General features: G+C 45.9%; 1 protein-coding gene across 2 annotated transcripts; it reads left to right on the plus strand.

The window, feature by feature from the left end:
* Positions 1 to 292: 292 nt before the first annotated feature.
* On the plus strand, positions 293 to 21,272 carry LOC133913535 (E3 ubiquitin protein ligase DRIP2-like). 2 transcript variants are annotated; one of them, XM_062356709.1, is made up of 7 exons: positions 293 to 664; positions 5,571 to 5,670; positions 6,826 to 7,039; positions 19,240 to 19,577; positions 19,665 to 19,715; positions 19,797 to 19,869; positions 20,642 to 21,272. In XM_062356709.1, the coding sequence occupies exons 1-7, from the start codon at positions 472 to 474 to the stop codon at positions 20,834 to 20,836; spliced, it is 1,164 nt and encodes a 387-aa protein (XP_062212693.1). In that variant the 5' UTR covers positions 293 to 471; the 3' UTR covers positions 20,837 to 21,272. The 2 variants fall into 2 exon arrangements, with proteins under 2 accessions (XP_062212693.1, XP_062212694.1); XM_062356710.1 differs by having other exon boundaries at positions 529 to 664; positions 5,578 to 5,670.
* Positions 21,273 to 23,108: the final 1,836 nt, after the last annotated feature.

Raw genomic sequence — 23,108 nt, forward strand, 5'->3', positions numbered from 1 at the left:
ACATCGAGCAAACTTGTAATTTGACTCTGATAAGCAAAGAGTAAACCACCTCCACTGACTACTCAAGCCTAGGTTTGATTCTCTTCTCTTCCGGTGATTAGTGCCAAAAACACAGAAGTTTTTTCAGGAGAAATTAAAAAGAGGCAAATTTTCAGGAACTTTTTTCTGGAGAGAGTTGACCAGCGAAGCGGCGAGATTGTGCCACTGGCTAGTGGTTCCAGAAACCAAGCCCACTAGCCTAGCCGCTACACCACGTCACTCTCGGTCTCAGGTCGTCTCGTCCCCACCCAAACCCAACACACACAGCGCAAGCGCGCGGCGTGCTGTCACTGTCGCTCGCACCCACGCGGCCGAGGAAATCGAAGCTTGCGAGCTGGACGCGAGGGAGGGAGGGCGAGAGCGGGAGGGAAACCCTCGCGTCGCGGCCGCCGCGCGCGTCGCCACCGGGAGCCCTCGCCCTCTCCGGCCGGCATGGACAGCGCCGTGCTCGTCTGCGCCGCGCCGACCACGGCCGCCGGCGCCGCGGCGCCTGGAACGGGAGGGGGCGGAGGAGCTGGGGGCGTCGTGAGGGTGAAGCGGTCGGTCCTCGCGGGGTGCCTCACGTGCCCGCTCTGCGGCCGCCTCCTCCGCGACGCCGCCACCATCACTGAGTGCCTCCACACATGTGAGTAGTCGCCGCTCCACCCGCCTCCTCTGTCCTCACGCTAGGCACTGGTGCATAGGTCTTTGTGTGGGTTTCCGTGGCTCTGGGGTGCGTCGCGAAGCGTGGAAAGGTGGCCCCGTCGACTGTTCCGCGCTTCTGATTTGAACTTTTGCAGTGATCTGTGTGGGTTTTGCGGTGATGCGCCAAAGGTGGCAGCTTCGGTCGTTCCAGGCGTTGAGAATTGCATTTTAGATGGGTAAAGATGTGCTGTTTTGGTGTGTGAAATTGGCGTAGTCGTCCGCTCTGTAAGTTTGTTGCTGAGAGGCTACGTTCTGATTTCCGGGGCTGGAAGGCTGAGCTCACCGTTTATACTGTTTTATGAGGGATTTTAGGCGATAGGAGTCATCTTTGGCATGGACGGTGGCTGATTCTCTGTATGTACGCCGTGATCCATGAGAAATCACATGGATTCTGCTTTTACCGGGAGTGTGTGCTAACTATAATATTCACTTTAAGTGTTTTCCCCCTAGAAGGAATTACTTAAGTTGTTTTATTGGGATTTGGTGATGGGAGGCTTCTATAATACGGCAAAGGCGGCGTTTCCACGTTCTAGGCCATATTGTCTAGAGTGGTCCCCTAATGCGGCAAAAACCGTTGCAAACCTTCTTTATGTGTTAGGAATAGGTGTAAATCGCATTGCATGAAAAGCAAAATTATTTTGCCTGATGATTATGGAGCTTCGTTCTTGGAACTTTGTCAAGTGTGTTTGTTTTGACTCTTGAACTTCTGATGCATCATCAGTTATTGTGTGGTTTGATGATTTTATAGTTTACACCCTGGTAAAAGCTAATATAGTAATCTTTCGATGCTTGCTATATGAAATTAGCAAATGCTTAAATCATAGGGAAGCAAGGCAAATTTGTTGATCATTGACTGTTAGGTTGGCTGTTCGTTTGATTTCTGTAGCAGTTGGAAAAAAAGAGAGGAAATTTCTAATATGGAGACACCACTAAAAAATAGAAACTGTTGGCCAACCTGTTCCTTCACAGATTCTGGTGAGTGTTTCAGTTTGTTTGTAGAGCTGGCTTTTTTGGCTAATGTGCATTCGGCAAATGTTTAGCTGTTCATATGCATGAATTATGGGGTTTTACGCTTCAAGAGTTGCTTATATGGGCAAAATAGTTGCGTTTTCATATATCCTCTCCTGGAGATTTTGTAACGCACCATCATCTAGAGAAGATATGGGCAAATATGTTATGTTCCTTTTGGTGAGGTGCTATGGCATAGCGCTAGAGGGATAGGGGGAAGGACTTTTCTTATTTCTCTGATAACTAAACATTCTCTTAGCCTATTTATAGGGTGAGCTCTTGACATTTTTCAACTAACAGAGGAAGATATGCTAACTAATTTGAATCCTTTGTGAATTCATCCTCAAGTCATGCCGCCTTCCTCTTTGGGTGTGCCAGCCTGGGTGGCCTGGTCGAACCTGCTGCTGGTAGTAGTGCCTGGCTTTAACTTGTTGGATATGTGTCGAATAATTATACGGAGTTAGTTATGTATAAGATTTAGAGTTGTATTAACGATATATAGTGGAATTTTAGTAGGACTCTAGTAGAATCCTAGTAGGACTCTTGTATACAGGCCTCCTCATAAATATGAGAGGAGGACCGTTGTTTCTAACCATGACGGCATAGCGATAGGTTCAAAGGGGTCTGCAGTGGTTCTACTGGAACCTCGGAAAGCGGTCGGCGTTGCTAGTTGGGGAGGAGCGTCCGTAGTCATATCTCGAGGATGTAGGCTTCGGCTGAACCTCGTTAACAAACATCGTGTCTCTGGTGTCATTTGTGATCGTGTGCATCATCTCGATAGATCCATCTGTTGTTTCTATTTGTGGCTAATTTTCTAACAAGTGATATTATAGTCATGGTTGTATTGGATCTAGAGGTGTTGCGTGGAAGATCACACAGAGGCACGAGGATTATGCTTCTACAGGGCGTCATGCCACACACAGGCGGTGCGAGGCGGACACGACGTGAGGTGGACCATGGTGCCGACCGGTGCGCTCAGGCAAGGCATGTGTGGTCGTGGCGGGTTGACGCAGGTGTACTGACAGTGCAACGTGGATGGTGGCGCGGAGGCGTCCCAGACACACGGTGTGCATAGGCGTGTACGGGAGCGTCAGCAACGGCTAGAATTTCTAGCTGGATATCGTCGTTGAGGGCGGCACGAATGTCATTGAGGAGTTGCGGACGTGCAGCACGAGGTGATTCGCGGAGACTGTTTCGGTGGCGTGCGATGGCTTAGTCATTGGAGGTGTGTACGACTTCAATAGCGCGTGCGGCCGGCATGATGGATGTGTTGGCGCGTGTGATCATCGGACGGTTTGAGCCTGTATGGGAACCGGTTTGGTGTATAGCTCACGTTCCTCCAATACACGAGAGGCGGGAGCTGCGGCGTACACGTGGTCGGTAGGGAGCACGCCATCAGCAAGCGGCTTAGCCTGGAGAGGTGGGCGCTGGCGCTCGGGGCTGAGCATTGGAGATAGAGCTGTGGGTGAATAGGAGTTAGAGCGGGACACAACGTCGGCTCGGTGTGGCCACAGGTTGGTTCGGCGCGTTGGCATGCCTAACCATTGGTGTGGAGTCCAGGTGTTGGTTTGCTGCATGAGAACACAGCATGCATGGTTGTCATCATGTTGTGGGGCCCAAGCTACATGTGATGGCTCATGGAAGCATGATGCAAGTTGCATGCATACATGCAAGGTGCTGATGGAACAAACACGGACTATGGGTGCTGACGGGGTCATGCTCGGGCACGCGTGGCTGGGGCCGGGCGGCTTGGTGCTGTGGAGCTGGTACTGCCCACGAGCGTGACTGGCCTGCTGGTGACCCACCGAGGGGCACGTGTGAAGCGGCTCTAGTGGAGTATTTGGTCGTGGCTGGTGCGAGCAGCCACATGGCCAAGCCTGAGGTGGGCGTACGGACGCACGACACAACACATGAAGCCAGAGATAGGTCGGACATGTGGGTGTGCAATGGTTCATGCGGTAGGTTAGTAGGCGGGCCCATGAGGGTGACGTTGGTCTGATGTGGCCCAAGTGGAGCCGACCTAGCTGGCAGGCAACGGGCGTATGCCAGTGACTTGGCGCAAGGTGATCTGACGAGGACAGGTGGGTTCAATGACGAGTTCGGGCAGACAATTCGCGGCGAGGGCGAATAGTTTGGTGTTCGGCGAGGTGAGACTGAGATTTTGGTCAAGCGTCGAATGGATTAGCGTACAGGTGACAAGGCGTGTCGTGTGGTCTAGTGCATGAGGTGCATAGGTGTTGGAGTGCGACAGGAGGTCGCAGACATGATGTGTGCAGATGCTGGAGCGCGACAAGTGGTCACAGACGCTGATGAATATTGCAACAGGCGAAAGAGGAGAGACAATCGACCGGTTAGCCAGACCTCTGGCCAGTGTTGCGGTGCTTTGTGATGAGCATGGGCCGTCGACGGTGTTTGGTTGTGATGCGCATGGCAACTAATAAGAGTTCGACGGTAGTGGCTCGACAATTTGCGGGCACATAACAGACAATCTAAGGATGGCTGGCAGACAGTTCACTCGGAGGGTGAACATACCGTGGTGCAGGACGGACAGGCTGGTGGCGACAAGCCAATCATACTGCAGGTAGCAGAGATGAAGAGACTGACAACAACGACATAGGAGCATGAGGGCCGATGGTGGTTATTCTCTGTGGCGTGGCAACACGTGGCACAAGCAAAGAATGCAAGATGGCATTGGAGAGGGCTTGCGTGCTTCAAAATCAACAAGGATGCGGATCGATTCGAGTTGTACGTACGGGTTTCTAAAGTGTGGATCGATGGGCGTGAAGAAGCTTCAAGGGCTGAATTGGAAGTATGTAGAGATTATGGAGATCTTTACTTGCAACTGGAGTAATCTGGTTGGTTTGGACTGCAGGAGGCTACGGTGTAAAACGTCGGAGAATCGTAACCTAAACAGTTAGGTGAAAGATCAATGCTAGTGTGATAATTTTTATGTCACTCGGAAAGCAGTCAATTGAGATCGTGGATGTTAGATTTAGTTGGTTTTTCTATGTGATGCCCAACAAGGAGTAGTTTTCTTCAAGAAGTCTATGTGACGACGCGAGCTACCATGCTGTTGGAGTAAAGTACTATCAAAATCAAGATATATTATTGAGTTATGTGCTTTAGGGAGTCAAGCATGTGTCAAGGCTAAAGAGGAATCTGATTACGCTCAAAGAGGTGTTGATAGAAGAGAAATGTACTCAGTTGCAGGTGAAGTCATGGAGTCTGAAGGGCAGGGATAGTAATGTCTCTGGAAGGTGATGCGTTTGAGTAAAACTCATCGAGCAGCTCTAATTGAGCGGCAAAGGCGACAACTCAAGTATGATGTACAGAGAGGTTTACGTATAACGGCTTCAAGGTGGCAAATTATTCACCAATGTGGAGTTTGTTGGATATGTGTTGAATAATTGTACAGAGTTGGTTACGTATAATATTTGGAGTTGCGTTATCGGTATATAGCGGAATCCTAGTAGGACTCATGTATCCAAATCTCCTCATAAATATGAGAGGAGAACCGCTATTTGTAACCATGACGATATAGCGACAGGTTCGCAGGGGTCAACAGTGGTTCTGCCAGGACCCCGGAAAGCAGTCGGTGTTACTAGTTGGGGAGGAGTGCACGTAGTTATGCTTGGAGATGTAGGCTTCGGCTGAACCTCGTTAACAAACATCGTTATCTGTGATCGTGTGCATCATCTCAGTAGATCTATCTGTTTTTCGGCTCATGGCTAATTTCCTAACATAACTATTGACAATATTGCACTAGTGTTTATTTATCTTCATTAAATTTGCATCTTCCAAGAAGTTTTCTTTGTAAATCATGATTGTGCCTCTGCCAGTTTGCAGGAAGTGCATATCTGAGGAGTTCATAAATAAGGAAGTCTGCTACTGCCCTACTTGCAGCATTGCTTTGGGCTGTGCTCCACTGGAGAAGCTCAGGTTTGTTTCTGTTTCCTTGAAATATTCATATTCATTGTTGTTTTGTGGTATTGCATAATCTTGACGCATTTTTAACCAACTCGAGATGTTATTGCATTTTTTGTTTTGTCACTGCAAATTTGTCCCTTTTGAGTTATGGCATCAATGCTAATGCATGTAAGCTAGTGCAAGTCCGCAATATACCATATCTGGGATAATGTTTTCTCCAACGCCTCTCCTCACTAGTATTTAGAAGTGAGATAGCCTTTTGTTAGACTCAGATCTTGCGAGAGGTGGGTTGATAGAACACACGCGAGCACACACTGGACACAGAAAGTTTTCTCGCTTTCAACAACTTTTGATGTTTATTTCAACATCCAAAAGCCTATAGTTAGAAACAACTACTAACGGATTACATCGGATGAAGCACATTCGATGCTTTTCTTACTGATAACAGCTTCTGATGTTTGTTCTGACATCCAAATTTTTATAGCTGCTTAACAACCTCTAATTTGATGAAGCTCTTCTCGAACTCCCATCCGGTGCACTGGATGATCCGGTGCATTCGGCACACCTTAGGGGGGGGGGGTCACTCATATTTATAGGCCAGCAACCGGCCTACTGTTCCCACAATTACCAAGGTACTACTGCTACAGTACCCGATTTACTGTTGCAAACAGCGAAACACAAGGATTATCCTACGACCTTTATGATCTACCATAGCAAGTGTGCCATCCTGGCTTTTGACATTCTCTTGCATGCAGTGATGCAACACCATGCCATATTGGACCATCTTGCTTTCACAATGCTATCACTGCGCTGTACTGGTTGCATCATTTGAATTGCTAGCATTCAGTTCAATCTCCTTCTGTTCAACATTGTCTATTGGATGGTCTTAACATGCTACATGTATGCAGTGTTTTTACTTGGTTATCCTGTAATTGTAGTTCCTCCAACAGTCTGACCATAATATTGTGAATATGCTCAAGTTTTTTTATAACTTCTGCAGTGCTAAGATTGACCCACTAATTTCAACTCTAGTTAATTGTTTCCTTTTAGTGTCGAGCAACATATTACAAGCAAGTTTTACTTTTCTTTATGTTACTTTAGTTTTTCTTAAAAGGTACTTGATCTATTTTTGAGCTTATGGCTCATGTCAACTGATTTTCTGTACAGAGTTGATCATAGCCTACAATATGTAAGGTCGAAGATATTTCCTTTCAAAAAACAGAAGGTCAAAGCCCAAGAAGTCACATCGCCATTTACATCACCTATCAAGAGGAAAGAAAGATCGTTATCTTCGTTGACAATCCATGCTCCTCAAGTGTCTATGCAGAAATGCTTGACAAAGAGGAGAACGAAAGCTTCATGCTTACGCAACCTCTCTTTGGTATGTAGCTTTTCTTTTACTGAATCTCCTTATTAACTGAATTTTAGTAGGGAATTAGAATGGTTCTAGTTCACTAAGGGTGTGTTTGGTTGAGTGTATGGGGTGGATGGTATGGGATGGAACCAACTTGTATGGAATTGGATGGGATGGGATGATCCTTCTTGTGTGTTTGGTTGAAGAGATGGATAATTCGGTTTAGTTTTTGGTTGAAGGGATGGAACTTGTCGAAGATTAGTTCTTGACAATATGTCCGTAAACTGATTGGGTACCTTCGAGTGTAGGGATTAATCACGAGACGAGACACTCGATGTATACAGGCTCGAGCCTCCGATTGGAGTAACACCCTACGTCCTGTGGGGGTGTTGCCGCCGTATATTGATGATCTCGAGTATAAGCTATGTGGCTAAAACTATTACAAGGAGTAGATCGGATCTAATCTAACCTAGGCCTAAAGTTGCCGAGCAGCTCCTCTGTTGGGGTCTTGATGCTTGCCTCTCTCTCTTGTTCTCTTGTTTTTTTTCCTCAGCTTTTCCGCCTTATATAGAGGTGAGGTAACGACTTCTATCCAGCCGTAGTTGATAGGAAATTGTCTTTCTTGATGTCCAAGTAGATATATCTGTTTTGAATATTAACCGTATCGCGTTGTGTAACCAATCTAAACCTTCCAAGTATGTACTTTCTTGATTCCGGATGTATCAGGTACCACTGATTCGGTTCCGTGATATTTAGAGTTGTCTAATATGTGTTGTACATACCCTGTTTGTGTATGATATTTTCCTTATGTGCATATATCTCATAGTTAGATATTCGACAGTAGCCCCCTAACTCTACCCAGGAGGAGAGGACTCGAGTATCACCAAGTTTAAGCTTGGTCGAGTAAAGTGGATCAGGCTCATAGTTGAAAGAATTGAGTATGAACGGATCCTTCCTCGAGTATCGAGTGGAAGCTTAGTCGGGTCAAGCGTCTTACGGCTAACTGCACTCAAGACTTAAAGAAAAAGATTAAAGAACTTAAATGGTCGACATCTGACTCCGAGTACGCACCACCGCTAAAAGAAGTTTAGATCCATGAATCCCAGCTCATCTTTGAAGATCTCGACTTCCTCCTCCCCGGAGAAGCGGTCAGACGTAGCAGCCGTCGGTGCCTCGCCCGATCAGTACGATGAAGCGCGGTTCATGATCAAGGCCTGGACACCCTCGGCTATGCAAGAATCTCGGCTGGCGGAACTCGAAGCAGAAGGAGTGGTGCCGCCGCGCAGCCTGGTTGAATGGAGGACGTCATCTAGTGAGAGATTTCCTTCCTGCAAGATCGAGCACGAGTTTATAGTTTTCGAGTCTTTCTTACGTTGCAGATTTAATATCCCTCCATCCAAATTTCTTCTTAATGTGCTCGATCGATATCAAATTGAACTTCACCACCTGAACCCCAACTCCGTCACCATGCTGAGTGTTTTTGTTCATCTATGTGAGGCTTTCCTTGGCATCAAGCCAAGTTTAAATCTTTTTCAGTACTTTTATAAACTGAAAAGGATTACCGAGAATAAATGTGTCGGGTGTGGTTTCCAATTGAGGAGTGGAATAAAAAAGTTCTATATCTTGGTTCTCCTAACCTCCTTCTGGTCGAAGGATTAAAAAAACTTTGGTTTTAAGTCTCCAATCCCGACCCGATTGGTTTTCCTTTAGTGTTTAGAGGTATTTTCCCCGTCTAAAATCTTTTTTGACACGAGCATCAAGAGTCCGACCACACCACCTACTTCGCCAACAGGATTAGCATGCTGAGGTAATTTGGCCTAACTGGGTGGCATGTGGCTAGAGATTTTATTAGCACTTTGCCATTTTCTTTTTGCTATAACCTTCGAGCTTTGTCGAACAACCTTTCTTCTCTTTTTTAGCCCTGCTTGCACAGGGTGTCACCGTTCGATTGAACAAGCTCTTCTCTTCCGAAGCACCGGAGGGTGGCATTCTGCCTTATTCCTTAGCGAATCCTCGACTAGATGTAAGGATTTTCTTAATGGAAAAGTAGGACCGGTTATTGTCTATTTGATCCGACTTGTCTGTATGACTGCAGACTCCAATCTTCCGCTAAGAACATATCCTTTCGAGCGAGGTCTTTGATCTCGACGGCACTTCTTTTGCTGATGCTGTTGACAAGGGGAAAGCATCAACCAATGAGGTCGAGGGGTTTCTTCGATCGAAGAGATCGTCCTCGTCTTCTCACCTGCTGCCTGATCCGAGTCCTCTCAAGCGCAAGCGAAGGAGCCCTCGGGTACTAAAATCAAAATTCTTATTATCTTCTTATTTTCTTTCAAATTATCAAGTAGCTACTTGAATACGTTCGGTTTGGATGAGTGGCCTTTTGTTAGGGGACAACGAGCGTACTCGAGCAACCGTCACTCTCGATGACTCGGTCGAAAAGGTAACTCTTCTCGAGTTATCGATTTTGTTTCGGTCATTCTACTAATGACGAATTTGCATGGGTGGCTTTTTTAGGGGACGTCTGGCGCGTCCTCACAATCGCTAACTCGAGGGACCGTTATGCCTGATGACTCGACTAGAGAGGTAATTTCAGTCGAATTATTGCTTTTTAGTTGGTCATACTTTCACTCGATAATAAATTCTTATCATCTGGTTCTTTGCAGGCTACTGATGACCTGGCTTTACCTGGTCCATGTGTAACTCCTCCACCGGCTCTGCCTGCCGGTCCAAGAACGAAAAAGGTGACCACAAAAAGGCCAAAGTCAAGCATCATTTCGCACTTTCCAATTTCAAAGAAGTTTGTCCTGAATCCTGATCTCGACTGGCAGTCTTTTCATTTCTTCTTCCCTTATTTTGTTGATTGCAGACTATTGACTGAGGCGCAAACCCAGGCTGCCAGCGTATCGATCAGTCATCCGGGACTGACTTCCCCGGTTGACTCAGCCTCAGCTCCAATTTCTCAGACTAGAGATCCTGCCTCAAGTGCGCCTGAAGAAGACCCGCAGCTCAAGGGAAACGAAACTTCAATATGGATCCCAACCAATGACCCGTGGGTAGCGATAAAGGCTCTTCTCCAGGTTACAAGCACTCAGGTAGCTGCCGTCGAGGCTAACCACCACAAGAAGCTCGAAGCCAAGAGGGATAAAATCAAACGTAAGTCTGTCCCTGATCACAAGTGTGTGATTTGATTATTGGGTGACTAACAAAAATTACTTTCTGGTTTACCTTCTTCAGGCCTTGAGTCCTCCTGTAACAACAAGGAAAAACTTCTGACGTAATGAAGAAAATTAACGATGACGGTAAGTATCGGAAGAAACTCAGAAATCAAGTGAACATCGCGCAAGCTGAAAAGAATGCCATGATGACTGAAAGGGATGCTGTTGTCCTTGCTCTTCAAGAGCTGAAGGAGCAAACACTCGACCTTATGTCCCAAGCAGCCTTTGCAAGCGCCGTCATATTGCTAGGTATCCTCAAGAGTTACAATCCCACGCTCGATACCTCATTGGTGACAGTCGGGTTCAATTGTACTACCGAGGAGGCCGCAAAACTTGTTGAAAGCATTCAGCCGGTGGTTACAGCCTTTGTTGAGTCGTTGAGGCTTAGTCTGCCTAGTGATGATAGTGAGGGGAGTCCCTCGGACTGATGATCTATTCTACTCTGACACTTGTTAAACATATTATATAATATGAGAATGGCCGCAACAATATTACATTTTTGCCAGTCTATTATCCTTTTGTCTGCTATTCCCTTGTCGATAAAATAGGATTAGCATAAGTAGATGCAATAACTGATAGGTACATGTTGCCATCGTTCTCAAGACCATACGATTACGTATCTGTCAACACCTGAAATCTTAACTAGATAAGCCATTAGATGCGCGACCCTCGAATACTCGAGAAGACCGTAATAATGAGGAAAAGACTAATACAAAACTAGAAAAAGAAAGAGCGTATCGAATTTTTGCGAACTTTTATCAATTTGCTCATTCGATCAGTATAAAAACATGAACTCGATAGAGAGCACACGCGAGGCAGACTAGGACTTCGGAACCCTTTTGGCCGTTAGGCGTGAGATGTCTGACAATCTCTGTGTCGTTATGCCTCATGAGGTACAATTATCTGTCATTAACTCAACACATGCCTCCGTTGGTTCTATTTATCATGATCGACGCAGAGCCAGATAAAATTTTGCAAAAAACATATAAAAGAAATATGGTATTATGATGTAGCCCCCGACTCTGGTCGAAGAAGAAATTACTCGATCGGAGAGTAGAAAAGGATATACTTGTACCATTGATCAGAGAGCAGTGTTATAGCTCTCGACTATGTACTCGATAACGGAGTCGGACGAAGAGTAAAGCTCGTTCTCGACTATGTACTTGATGACTAAGTCGGACGAAGAGTAAAGCTCGTTCTCGACTAAATTCTCGAGAATGCAAGCCCCCAAGCGTTATGGTTTTAACTGCAATGTGGTTATTGAGTAAACTCGAACCGCCGGGTAGGTGGGCATTAAAAGACTCAACTCCCATTTGTGCTCGTTTTCACCGCAACATTGATTTGACGTGTCGTAATGGCCGTCCATCCCTCTTTGTAGAGACGAGACAAGCCATAACGTTTCGACTTCCGCCAGACGCGCTACGCGCCCGAGGGGACGCCATCGTTTCGGATCTTGACGGCTACATTTACACAGTACGACCCGTTTCCCCCGCTATAAATAGAGGGGACTCGAAGTTGTCCTCTCCGCTAGGCCTCTCGCCATGGTACTTCCTGAGGTCATCATCACTTCCTTCGATGATGAGGACTCGAGTGGCGGGTTTAAGAAGGAGAGGGAAGAAACGCACATCGTAGATCGTCGTCGTCCCCTCACTCAGTGCGTTCGCCATTACATCAAGACCTATGCTTCAGGACAGACGGCGCAGTGCTCCACACCAGAGGAATGAGGATGGTAATGATCTCGACCGGATCATCGACCAAGCCGCCATCGAGGTCTTCGGCGGTGGAGCCTTCGAGTCATTGTCGGCTAAGGAGGCACGGTCGTCTTCTCCGTCGACAACCGCCATATTGCTTTCGCGCCACGCAGAAGACCACTCGCCATCACCGGCACCGGTCAGCAGCTCCAGCAGGGCCTTCGTCTTGGCCACTTTTCCTGGCCCTTATGCTGGTCAGCGGTCGATTCCTGGAGTGATCAGCTGTCGCCCGAGGGAGGAGTATAAAAAGGTTCCTCGATTCGTTCAAGAGTGAATAAGGGTCCATACGCTTCCAAACTTTTGGATGTGGTGGATCTTCATTATTTGCAAGAGGTAGACGGATCCTTTCTGCTAATTTTGCACTAGCCACACGGATTAGAGAAAAAGGGAAAGATTATGTAATCGAGTAGCTAACCGAATCGAATGTAATCGAATGTAATCGACTTACCTGTAATCTACCTTTTCTATAAATAAAACTTTCGGAGTTGGTCGATGTTTCACGAGTGCTCGAGTATCTCGCCATTTGGAGTAGATAGCCGTACTGATCCAGACCAAGTGACTTCTACTACTATGTAAAGTCCTTCCCACTTAGGCGATAACTTGTGGTGCTGGGCCTGTTTCTGCACCTTTCGTAGGACGAGGTCCCTAGCAGCGAGTTTCCCGGGCTGAATTCTCTAGATTTGATATCTACGCAACGCCTGCTGATACTTAGCTGCTCGAATAGATGCTCAATCTCGGTACTCCTCGAGTAAATTTATGTCGTCCGCTCGTAATTGCTCCTGCCTTTCTTCGGAGTAACCTTCCACTCGAGGTGATCCGAACTGCAATTCAGTCGTGAGCATCTGGTCATAAACACGAATCGATCTGTCCGGCTGCTCTGGTTAGTGTTAGAGTCATCGTCGCTCTCAGTGTCCATGCAGTGGAGAACATTAGGCTCCGCGGGATCCCACTCGAGATGTCCCACCTCGCGGTACGAGGGTACCGGTGTGGATCAGTCCATCTTGATCGTCCCAACGGAAAACCATAGTTTCGAAGATGATCTTCGAGTCGACGGGAGGGGATTCGAAGATGTCCACCGTCGACTTGAAGTGGTCGTAGAAGCCGGTGTCGGAGACCGGCGCCAAAGTGAGCTCGAGGCATGATTAATCCTACAAAACAGAAGAAGGCCCCTACCTGACGCATCAACTGTCGAAGATTAGTTCCCGACAATATGTCTATAAATTAACTAGGTACCTTCGAGTGCAGGGATTAATCACGAGACGAGACACTCGATGTAGACAGGTTCGGGCCTTCGATTGGAGTAATACCCTACGTCCTATGGGAGTGTTGCCGCCGTATATTGATGATCTCGAGTATAAGCAATGTGGCTAAAACTATTACAAGGAGTAGATCGGATCTAATCTAACTTAGGACTAAAGTTGTCAGTAGCTCATCTATTGGGGTCTTGATGCTTGCCTCTCTCTTGTTCTCTTGTTTTTTCTCCAAGCCTTTCCGCCTTATATAAGGGTGAGGTACAGACTTATATCCAGTCGTAGTCGATTGGGAGCGTCTTCCTTGATGTCTAAGTAGATAGATCTATTTTGAATAATGATCTTATCGAGTTGAGTAACTGTTGGAATATGTGTCGAATATGTGTATATAGTAGGTTACAGATAGACTTGACTTGTAATTGGGTGGGACTAGGATTAGAGTTGTAGTCGAACTCTAATTTCGGGCCTTTAAATAGAAGGCACCATCGCTGTAACCATGGCAAGACGAAACAATTGGGGAGGAGCGCCAGTAGTCATGCCCCGAGGATGTAGGCAACTTGGCCGAACCTCGTTAAAAAATATCGTGTCTTGTGTGTTGATCTTGTGCTTGGCTTGATGATCTTGGTGATACTTCCGCTAAATTCCTAACAAGTGGTACCAGAGCCATGTTAAAAGATCAAGGAAAGGCACGAGGATATGTTCCACACCGCGCAAAGCTTGCACGGGTCTGTAGAAGGACGGCGCAAGGTGGAGCATGGCGGCGATCGACGACTCGATCGGTGGATTCGGACACTTCGAGCGTGCGTGGCTTGAACCATCCGATGGGCTGCATCAATGGGGATCCGTCCAGACGTGGAGATCATGTTGATAGCGGCTGGGGGCTGCTGTTCGATAGGGGTCGGTCAGACGTGATGACCAGATTCGACGGTGCGACTGGAAGACGTTGCGGACAAGGCGGCGGCTTCGACTCACGGTTTGATTGACGGGCGGTCAATCTAGATCGGAGCGGCTGTTCTTTGCTCGAGGTGAAGCAGCGACAGCGGTGACGAAAGCGCACGGTGGACTTCAGAGATTGTGAAGGCGTTCGGGAGGCGCGATGTGATCGGTTTGGACTCGTGCGTGGCGTTGGCGTGTTGGCTGTGGCGACTTGCGTGGTGGCGTGTGACGGCCAGGAGATAGCGCACGCGTGCTGACGGAGCTGAGACGTATGTTGATGGAGACGGCGCGTGGAGTCGAGTGCAGGCCAAAGCATGCAAGAGGTGGCTCGGTCTGGATTGGCTCATGCGGTTTGCAGCTTATGCGTGAGTTGCTATGGAGGTGCATGCATGCATGAGGCCAAATAAATATATAAAAAAAAGGCATGCATGCATGAGACCGAATAAAACAGGCATGCAAAGGAAGTCCCAGGCAGCGTGGCGCATGGGAGTTGATGCACGAGGAGAGGCGTCGGACGCATGTGGGACCGGCTCGGACACGTGCTGCATGTGGAGAGGTGGGTCCCATGTTTTGCATGCGGTCAGATGTGCATGGCATGGTAATTCAAGTGCTGGGGCCAGAATCTTGCATGCTGGGAGCCATGTCACATGTGAGAGAATTAAAAAAAAAATGGAGTAGATGGATTTGCATGTGAGAGGGTTTCACGGGCCCCAGGTGGACATGCATGCATATTCATGCAGATGGATTTGCATGTGAGAGGGTATCACGGGCCCAGGTGGACATGCATGCATGCAGATGGATTGCATGCGAGAGCGTGCGGCTGTCCGTTTTTTTTATCTATCAAGGCATGGGCTCGGTGGTTATTCGGTTCGGTTACGCGTGGGAAAGTCTTGTGGGCTGCTGGGGATAGTCAATGATGACAGACGGACGTTGGTTGGCTCACGGATGTGGCCGATCTGGAGATCGAGTTCGGGTTGGATTTGACTGTCGTGCGCATGCGACGTATTGAAACCGAGTTGGTCTTCTGTACCGACGTGGTCAGGTAAATAAATAGCAGAGGTGTCCAGCAACAGAAGCGCAGAACGCAAGGCAACCAGAGAAGGAAGTCCACGAGATTGCGAAAATTGCAATCAGACTGTTCGTGAACCGTTGCTTGTGGCGGTTGACGGCGAACGGTGGGCGGCGATCGAGCGGGTCGGCTTCGTCGTGTGCAAGCGGCGTTGGTTTCGACGGGGCTTGAGAGTGGCGGATCGTGCACGAGCGGTGTACGAGGCTGGCGTACGCGCGGTTCGGCGTGTGCGTGGCGGTGCGTCCACGAGTGTGCAAAGGCGCGTTCAGCACACGTGAGGTACACGTGAGTGGGATTCGGCGGTCTTCGGCAACAGGTAGATGGCGTCGATAGCATCCAAATTCGAGGTGATGAGATTTGACGGGACTGGCAACTTCGGGCTTTGGCAAACAAGAGTGAAGGACTTGCTGGCGCAGCAGGGGATCCTGAAGGCTCTTAGCGACAAGAAGCTAGTCACGGTAGATGATGACAAGTGGGAAGAGATGCAAGCATAAGCAGCGGCGACGACAATAAGGTTGTCTCTCCGATCAGATCATGTACCATGTCATGGATGAAACATCACCTAAGAAGATTTGGGATAAATTAGATGATCAATTCATGTCCAAGACATTGACTCGGAAGTTGTATCTGAAGCAAAAACTGTATGGGCTGAAGATGCAGGAGGGGTCAGATCTTGCTGAGCACGTAAACGTCTTTAATCAAGTTGTCGCTGATCTTATGAAGGTGGAGGTGACAATTGATGATGAAGACAAGGCGATTATTCTTCTGTGTTCCTTGTCAAGGTCTTATGAGCACTCGGTCACAACATTGACGTATGGTAAAGAGGCAGTCAAAGTGGATGATATTCTTACGGCGTTGTTTGCTCATGAGCAAAGGAGGAAGAACAATGCTGGTGAGAGTTCATCTGGAGATGCTTTTTTCGTCAAAGGTGATCGAGGCAGGGAGACTAACAAGAAAAAGAAGAAGAAGGGGCCACAGTGCTATAAATGCAAGGATTGGGGACATGTAAGGAAAGATTGTCCAGAACTGAAGAAGGGCATGTCAAATATTGTGGTTTCCAAGAAAGATAACTCGGATAGCGATGGTGATCTTCTCGTACTATCAAGTGAAAAGTCTTGTGGTGAAGCATGGCTGTCAGATTCGGCGAGTTCATATCATGCAACATCAAACAAGGAGTGGTTCTCTTCATACTCTGAAGGTGATTTTGGTCTTGCTCGCTTGGGAGATGACACGGGTTACCGTGTTATGGGAGTCGGCAATATCAAACTAAAGATGTATGATGGACAAGAAGTGCTACTTGAGGGTGTGCGGCATGTGCCAGGACTTAGGAAGAATCTAATATCGCTTGGATTTCTGCATGGAGAAGGTTGGCTATATCAGGCGATGTCAGATAAGAAGACCTTAAGTGTGATGCAGGATGGCAAGACTGTGATGATAGGTGAGAAGATGGGAGGTCATCAATACAAGTTGAAAGGTGAAGTCATGAAGGTGGGAGCTGCAAATTTTGCGGAATACGTTCCTAGCGGCGAGGCATCCTCGTCGGACTGTTCAGGATGAGCAGCAGAGATAGACGGCTCAAGTCTAGGTACACAGAGGTTCACACATGGCAGACTCAAGTTGACGTGCATATTCGTCAAGGTGGAGTTTGTTGGAATATGTGTCGAATATGTGTACATGGTAGGTTACAGATAGACTTGAGTTGTAATTGGGTGGAACTAGGATTAGAGTTGTAGTCGAACTCTAATTCCGGGTCTTTAAATAGAAGACACCACCGTTGTAACCATAGCAAGACGAAACAATTGGGGAGGAGCGCCCGTAGTCATGCCCCGAGGATGTAGGCAACTTGGCCGAACCTCGTTAAAAAACATCGTGTCTTGTGTGTTGATCTTGTGCTTAGCTTGATGATCTTGGTGATACTTCCGCTAAATTCCTAACAGTAACCAATCTAAACCTTCCTAGTATGTACTTCCTTGATTTCGGATGTATCAGGCACCGCTGATTCGGTTTCGTGATATCTGGAGCTGCCTAATATGTGTTGTACATATAATGTCTGTATATGATATACTCCTTATGTGTATATACTCCACAGTTAGATATTCGACAGAACTACTAAAACTCATTAACTTTTTACCCTTAGATTGAGATCCAACGGCGCTTCGTTATCTTCCCTGAGCTACCTCCACCTGCAAAGTTCATGGCTGCCTGGAAATGTTGTAGACTGCCCACACAATGATGCCAATCCCGATTTCCATGTGCTCTCAGTTTCTATCAAAATTTACCATGTCGTAACGTATTCATCACAAGACTTATTCTAATGGACCATTCAATTTAATAGATTTTTTTTTCTGTAGATATCCAACTACATCAAACTTATCTACATCACTATGGCTTGGGTGCCACCATCACAGAAATTCATCTTCTCCAACGATGCCTTGCCATTATAGGCCACATGCCATGCTCTACCCTCGTGATCTCATCGCCTTCACTGGAATCCTTTTGCGACGCCATTGTAGCCGTCTGTCTCCGCAATTGGCCATTGCGGCTTAAAATGCACGCGCCACCAACCACCTCTATTTGCTAAACTACTGCCTCGTGCCTCATGGTGGTCGCAGGAACCCATTCTAGCTGTAGTTAGAGCACCCCGAGCCGCTGGCCGCTAGCGCGATGTGATCAACGAATCGAGCGGAGGAAGTTGGATGAGTTCGTTCAACTTTTTTCGGCGAATGACGTGGTACATGATATGGAGGGAATATTCCCACGGGGTGGATGAGATCATTCGGGTTTCATCCATTGAACTAAACATGGGGATGACCCCAAAAATTGAACAGGATGGTCACATTCACCCCCATTCGGTGATCCAAACACACCCTAAATCTCACCATTGAAAAAGTTCACTAGTGTACCCATATGTGTATGTAGTGACAGAACTTACTCTTCTACTTTTATTTCTCCTTTGTGTTGCATGCTCAGTCTTGTTATTTTTAATTTCAAACCTTAATAGTTTTCCATATGTATCAATATCGTGTCCATGTTGTTAAGGTTCCATGAAACCTGAATGTGATCTATGCATGCATGTAGGGCTGGATAATGAGCCAGCTCGACTCGTTTGAGCTCGGCTCGTTTGGGCTTGACTCATTTGGCTCGTTTAATATAACGAGCAGAAAATCCAGCTCGGCTCGGCTTGTTTGGCTCGCGAGCAGCTCATTACTTTTTTTTTTTAAGAGAGCAGCTCGTTACTAGGATGAAAAGAATATAAACATCCACTGAAAATGCATCGATAAAATCATACAAGAATAGCAATGACATCTACAATTATAGTACTTCTTTGTATGGTTTAATTAGAGGTATAATTGTTGTAAGCTAAATCTCTTCTGAATGTTTTTCAAATCCACATGCAGCACAGAAGCAGACAGATCCACCTATATATGTTCTACTACTGGAACAAAACATTCCTCCAAAAAAAAATAACAACGTTCTCCACACATATGTCTGTGCATGTGAAGCCTGAAGGAATAATTGATGGGAGAAGAAAAAAAGATAAGAGTTGCATCGTAACGAAGAACTGACCAATAAAAAGTCAACTAGGCTGGCGAGGAGCCTCTCTATCGAAGATGAAGATGACCAATGAGCAAACTAATGACCACAGTGAAAGGGAGCGATATGATGCAGATGATGACCCTGGCTCGTTTGGCTCGCGAGCTGCTCGCAAACTGGCTCGTTATCTAAACGAGCTAAAACTCTGGCTCGGCTAGTTAAATTTTGGAACGAGCCGAGCTGAGTTAGCTCGCGAGCTTCGAGCTTTTCGTCCAGCCCTACATGCATGGGATGCAATTGCACTATTTGTTAGCGAAGTCTTGTCCACATCTTAGCCTCCTTCAATATCTGCAATGACACAAATGTCTGTGCTGTTTTATGTTTTTAAATTCATGTCTTTGATTTGAATTCATAAATAATTTTTGTTATTAATTCTTATTTTCCTGCTCCTTTTGTGATTGATATGCAGCACTCAACATTGCGGGGCAGTAATATCACAAAGAAAGTTGGGGGATGGAGACCTTTGGGCTGTCACTTTAGAGCTGCTAAAAATAAAAACCCTCGTAAATCTATTTCAGAGGATGTAAATAGAACTGAAAATAAGTCTGACGATGCAGTTGATGGGACTCCTGCTAGTCAAGCAAAGACTAAGAAGCAGTTGACAAGACATGGAAATCTGGAGAAGAGAACTGGAACCAAGAATTTGTTAATTCTAAAGGGAAAACAGAAAAAGATCAAGGCAAAGCTTGCTAATAAGAAGAAGAGATTGCGAGCATTATGGTTTTACCTTGTTGCTGCTTCTGACCAGTGAGAAACTAGACTTGTCTTACAATGTTTCTTTTATTGTTTTAAAGGAAACTTGAAATCATGCTGTTGTGTTTACACTCATTTCAGGAAAGGACAGCCTCCTCTACCGCAGGTACCTTCAAAATTTTTGAGGATCAAGTGAGTTATCTCGCGCTTTCTTGCTCAAAATACTATTTGTTTTTCTGCACTAGCTCATGATGCTTTTATCCTTCAACCTAGGGATGTCGATTTGCCTGCTTCCTTCATACAGAAGTACCTTGTGCAGAAACTTAATCTTTCAAGTGAAGCTGAGGTTTGTCTTTATTTGTCCTAATGATAATCAATACTCCCTTCATTCCTTTTTACAAGGCGTATTAGGATTTGAGAAAGTCCTTCATAGTATACTTTGACTATTGAATTTCTTTTATAATATATTATCAATTGTTATAAAACCAACATCTTATTAAATGATATGTGAAGTACGAACCTATTGATATATCTTTTGTACACTAAACATGAGCATAATTTGACTAATTGTTGGTCAAAATTTATGAAGTTTGACTTTTTAAAATCCTAATATGCCTTGTATTTTGAAATGGAGGGAGTACCAATTAGTTGCACTTCGTTAGATCAAGTTTTAAAAAAAATAAAAAATAAAACATATCATTTCATGATTATATTTGAAAGATCCAAGAAAAGTCCAACCTATTGTTTTCAAACGGTACTTCCCTGAAGCTGGTTCCACTTTGGGGAGTGTCCTGTCATTCTGTTGGCATTGAGCAACATCTAGTCATCTACAGAAGCTAACAAACAGTAGTGCCCAATGTCCATAATCATCGTCTGTTCCTTGTTCAATACAGCAAAACCCTGATTACTTCCAAAGTGGTAACAAGGTAGCGAGGCAACGAGCATGTATATAGGTCCCATAAGTGCAGTAGCCCCAAATTTTGAGTAACTGAATGCATTCAAGCTTCTTTTGACAAACATAGTTACTGCTGGTAGAGAATATAATTGGCCACTGGCTCACTGCAACAGCTGCCATTTTGTTCCTAATTTCATCCGGAGCCAACGAGGTGTGCTTGCAGGTGGAGCTATTGTGCGGTGGCAAGCCAGTGAGCCCAGGGATGACCCTGCACGACCTAGCGGATTGCTGGCTCGACAAAGGACCAAAGGGCCGAGTGCGGTCATCGGTGGGCACGCCCGCCACTGGATTTGTGGCAACAGTATTCTATGGCAGGCCAGCACCGCCCCCGCCTGATACTAAAAATACCAATAGCTGATCGAGAGCTTCCCCTCGTCTCTGAACCAGCACCACACATTTCATTCTTAGGAGCCTTTGATTGATCTGAGCATCGATACCATTTTATTAAGGATCAAGCCACATCTTAAGATGTAAATAGATGTCAGGTTACAAGCCGTATCGGGCTTGTGATCCTCTAATTTAAGGCATTGGGTTATGATCTTATCTAGTTTAATGTATTTTTACCCCTACTTTTTTTTACTGACGAAGTGTCTGTACCTAGGCTATGTGACTATATATGTATGAGACATTGTCTTGTCCCCCACAGAGCCCGTAGAGGAGTCATCTGTATGTCTGTATGTTGATTTATACTTGTGTACGCTAGGCACTGGAATTTTTTCAGTTAATTCACCGCACTCGAAATTGTTATTGCTTGAGGTTGTTGCCTGATATAAGCATATTGAGCACTGGTGGAAGCTTTTTTGTTGCCCTATTATTTTCATGCCTTGCTGGGTTCAAACTTATCACCCGTCTGATTTCGCTCACGTACCTGACATCTTTGGACAAAATAATTGTAACAAAAAGTAATATTTCCTTGAACCCAAATGTTCGTACGTGTTAAGAGCTTTGGGGCTGTTTGGTTGGGAGCCAAAGCCAACCTTACCCAAAATTGGTAATGCCAACACAGTTTGGCCACCATTTGAATTCGTGCCAAAACTTGGCATGACGCAAGATTTGGCAAGATTGTAGCCATTTGTTTTTTTGGCTAAGGCATATGCTTGATGATCAAATTTTGGTAAGGCAATTATCTCCTTTCTCTCTACATAGCATGTGGGCCCATTATTGGCAAGGCAAATCTTGGCCCCACCCATGCTTTAGCGAGTGTTGGGTTTGGAAGTAACGTTTTTTACTAGGGTAAATTTATTCTATGCCATTACAATTTTGTATGTTTTAAAAAATACTACTACAAAAGTCAAAATCGGGCCGGTGCAGTTTACCTAACGTTTGACATATGTCATTATGTAAAAATTTGAACAACATTGTCCTCGTCTTTTTCTCCAACTCATCCATCATGTCTAGCATCTTACCCATCCAACATGGCCACCCCCAGCCAAGCTCCTACTCCGACGACCCCATATGCTCCAACCCTCCCTCGGTCGCATGATCTCCTCCTCAGATGACCTCATCCATTTGACTGCTCGATCTCCTCCAACACTCCCTTCCTTTGAATCATCCACAGGTCGTCGCCCTACTACTCGTGGCTACCATAGACCATGTTGACAAGGTGCTACAACCTTGGAATAGACACTCGAGCTCGACAGCCTCGGCCAGAAGCATGTACAGTCGCTCCTCGACCATCTCCACTAGGTGTCGTCCTCTTCACCGGCTGAAAGTAGTGGTGAGCTTACCTTCTGCATTCGACCGGACGTGCTCATGTTCATTGCTATGGAGGGAAGACGGACTTATGAAGGCACCCATGAATAAATACGGTGGGGGGTTCACAATGGCACCGATGCCAGGTGGAGCTCGAGGACGAGGGAGGTCTCCACTGCTGCGCAAATCCCATCGGCGAGAGAGAAAAGGGCTGAGGAATTTGCCCAGTTGCTACTAATTTAACTGCATTTCGATAAAATGCTACACCTCTCTCACTAACATATGTGACATAATGGTAAATATTTGAAATGCAACTAAATTAGTGGCATATAAGCAAATTTTTCCATGGAGGAGGTGGAAGTAGTTGGGAGGTTAAGGGTTGGAGAAGGAAGACCCAGACATTTTTATGATACATGCATAATACATACTCAAGTGGTATGTTTCAAACCAGAGACATTGTAATGGCATGGAACAATTTTGCCATTTTTATTATGCCCACGACTTGGTTGTGGAAACGAACTGGCAAGGTACATTGGTGTCCCTGTTGATTATGTAGGATTATTTGGTTTCAATTCCGGCGTTCATCGACGGCGGAAACAACCAGATATGAGGAAGGAGACTATGATCTGAAATTATTGCTACTGTGCTATCTTTTTAATATAATACCCCTTTTCTCAAAAAAGGAAAACTGCCTAAAAACATCTATATTGGAGCCTAAGAGCAATCTACTGGTTCATTGAATTGTGCCACAAATAAAATCAAATTGGAGGAGATAAAACAAATAAAATAGCAAAACTGATATAAAAAGAAACAATACTTTGCAGATTATCTCGACGAGAAAATTCGGAAAGGGAATAATAAAAAGCTCCCTCTCCAAAACCCAGCATGGCAGTACCCGATTCCAAACCCCAATTTCCCCAAATCGACGCGGAAAATTT

The sequence above is a fragment of the Phragmites australis genome, chromosome 3, assembly GCF_958298935.1.
Source record: "Phragmites australis chromosome 3, lpPhrAust1.1, whole genome shotgun sequence".
NCBI lineage: Eukaryota > Viridiplantae > Streptophyta > Magnoliopsida > Poales > Poaceae > Phragmites > Phragmites australis.

Excerpts from the sequence above, each read along its gene's own strand:
- LOC133913535 (XM_062356709.1), top strand. The coding sequence starts at position 472 with ATGGACAGCGCCGTGCTCGTCTGCGCCGCGCCGACCACGGCCGCCGGC. Across the intron at positions 665-5,570 it reads CACTGAGTGCCTCCACACAT|TTTGCAGGAAGTGCATATCT; the intron begins GTGAGTAGTCGC and ends TGCCTCTGCCAG. Across the intron at positions 19,578-19,664 it reads CTTGTTGCTGCTTCTGACCA|GAAAGGACAGCCTCCTCTAC; the intron begins GTGAGAAACTAG and ends CACTCATTTCAG.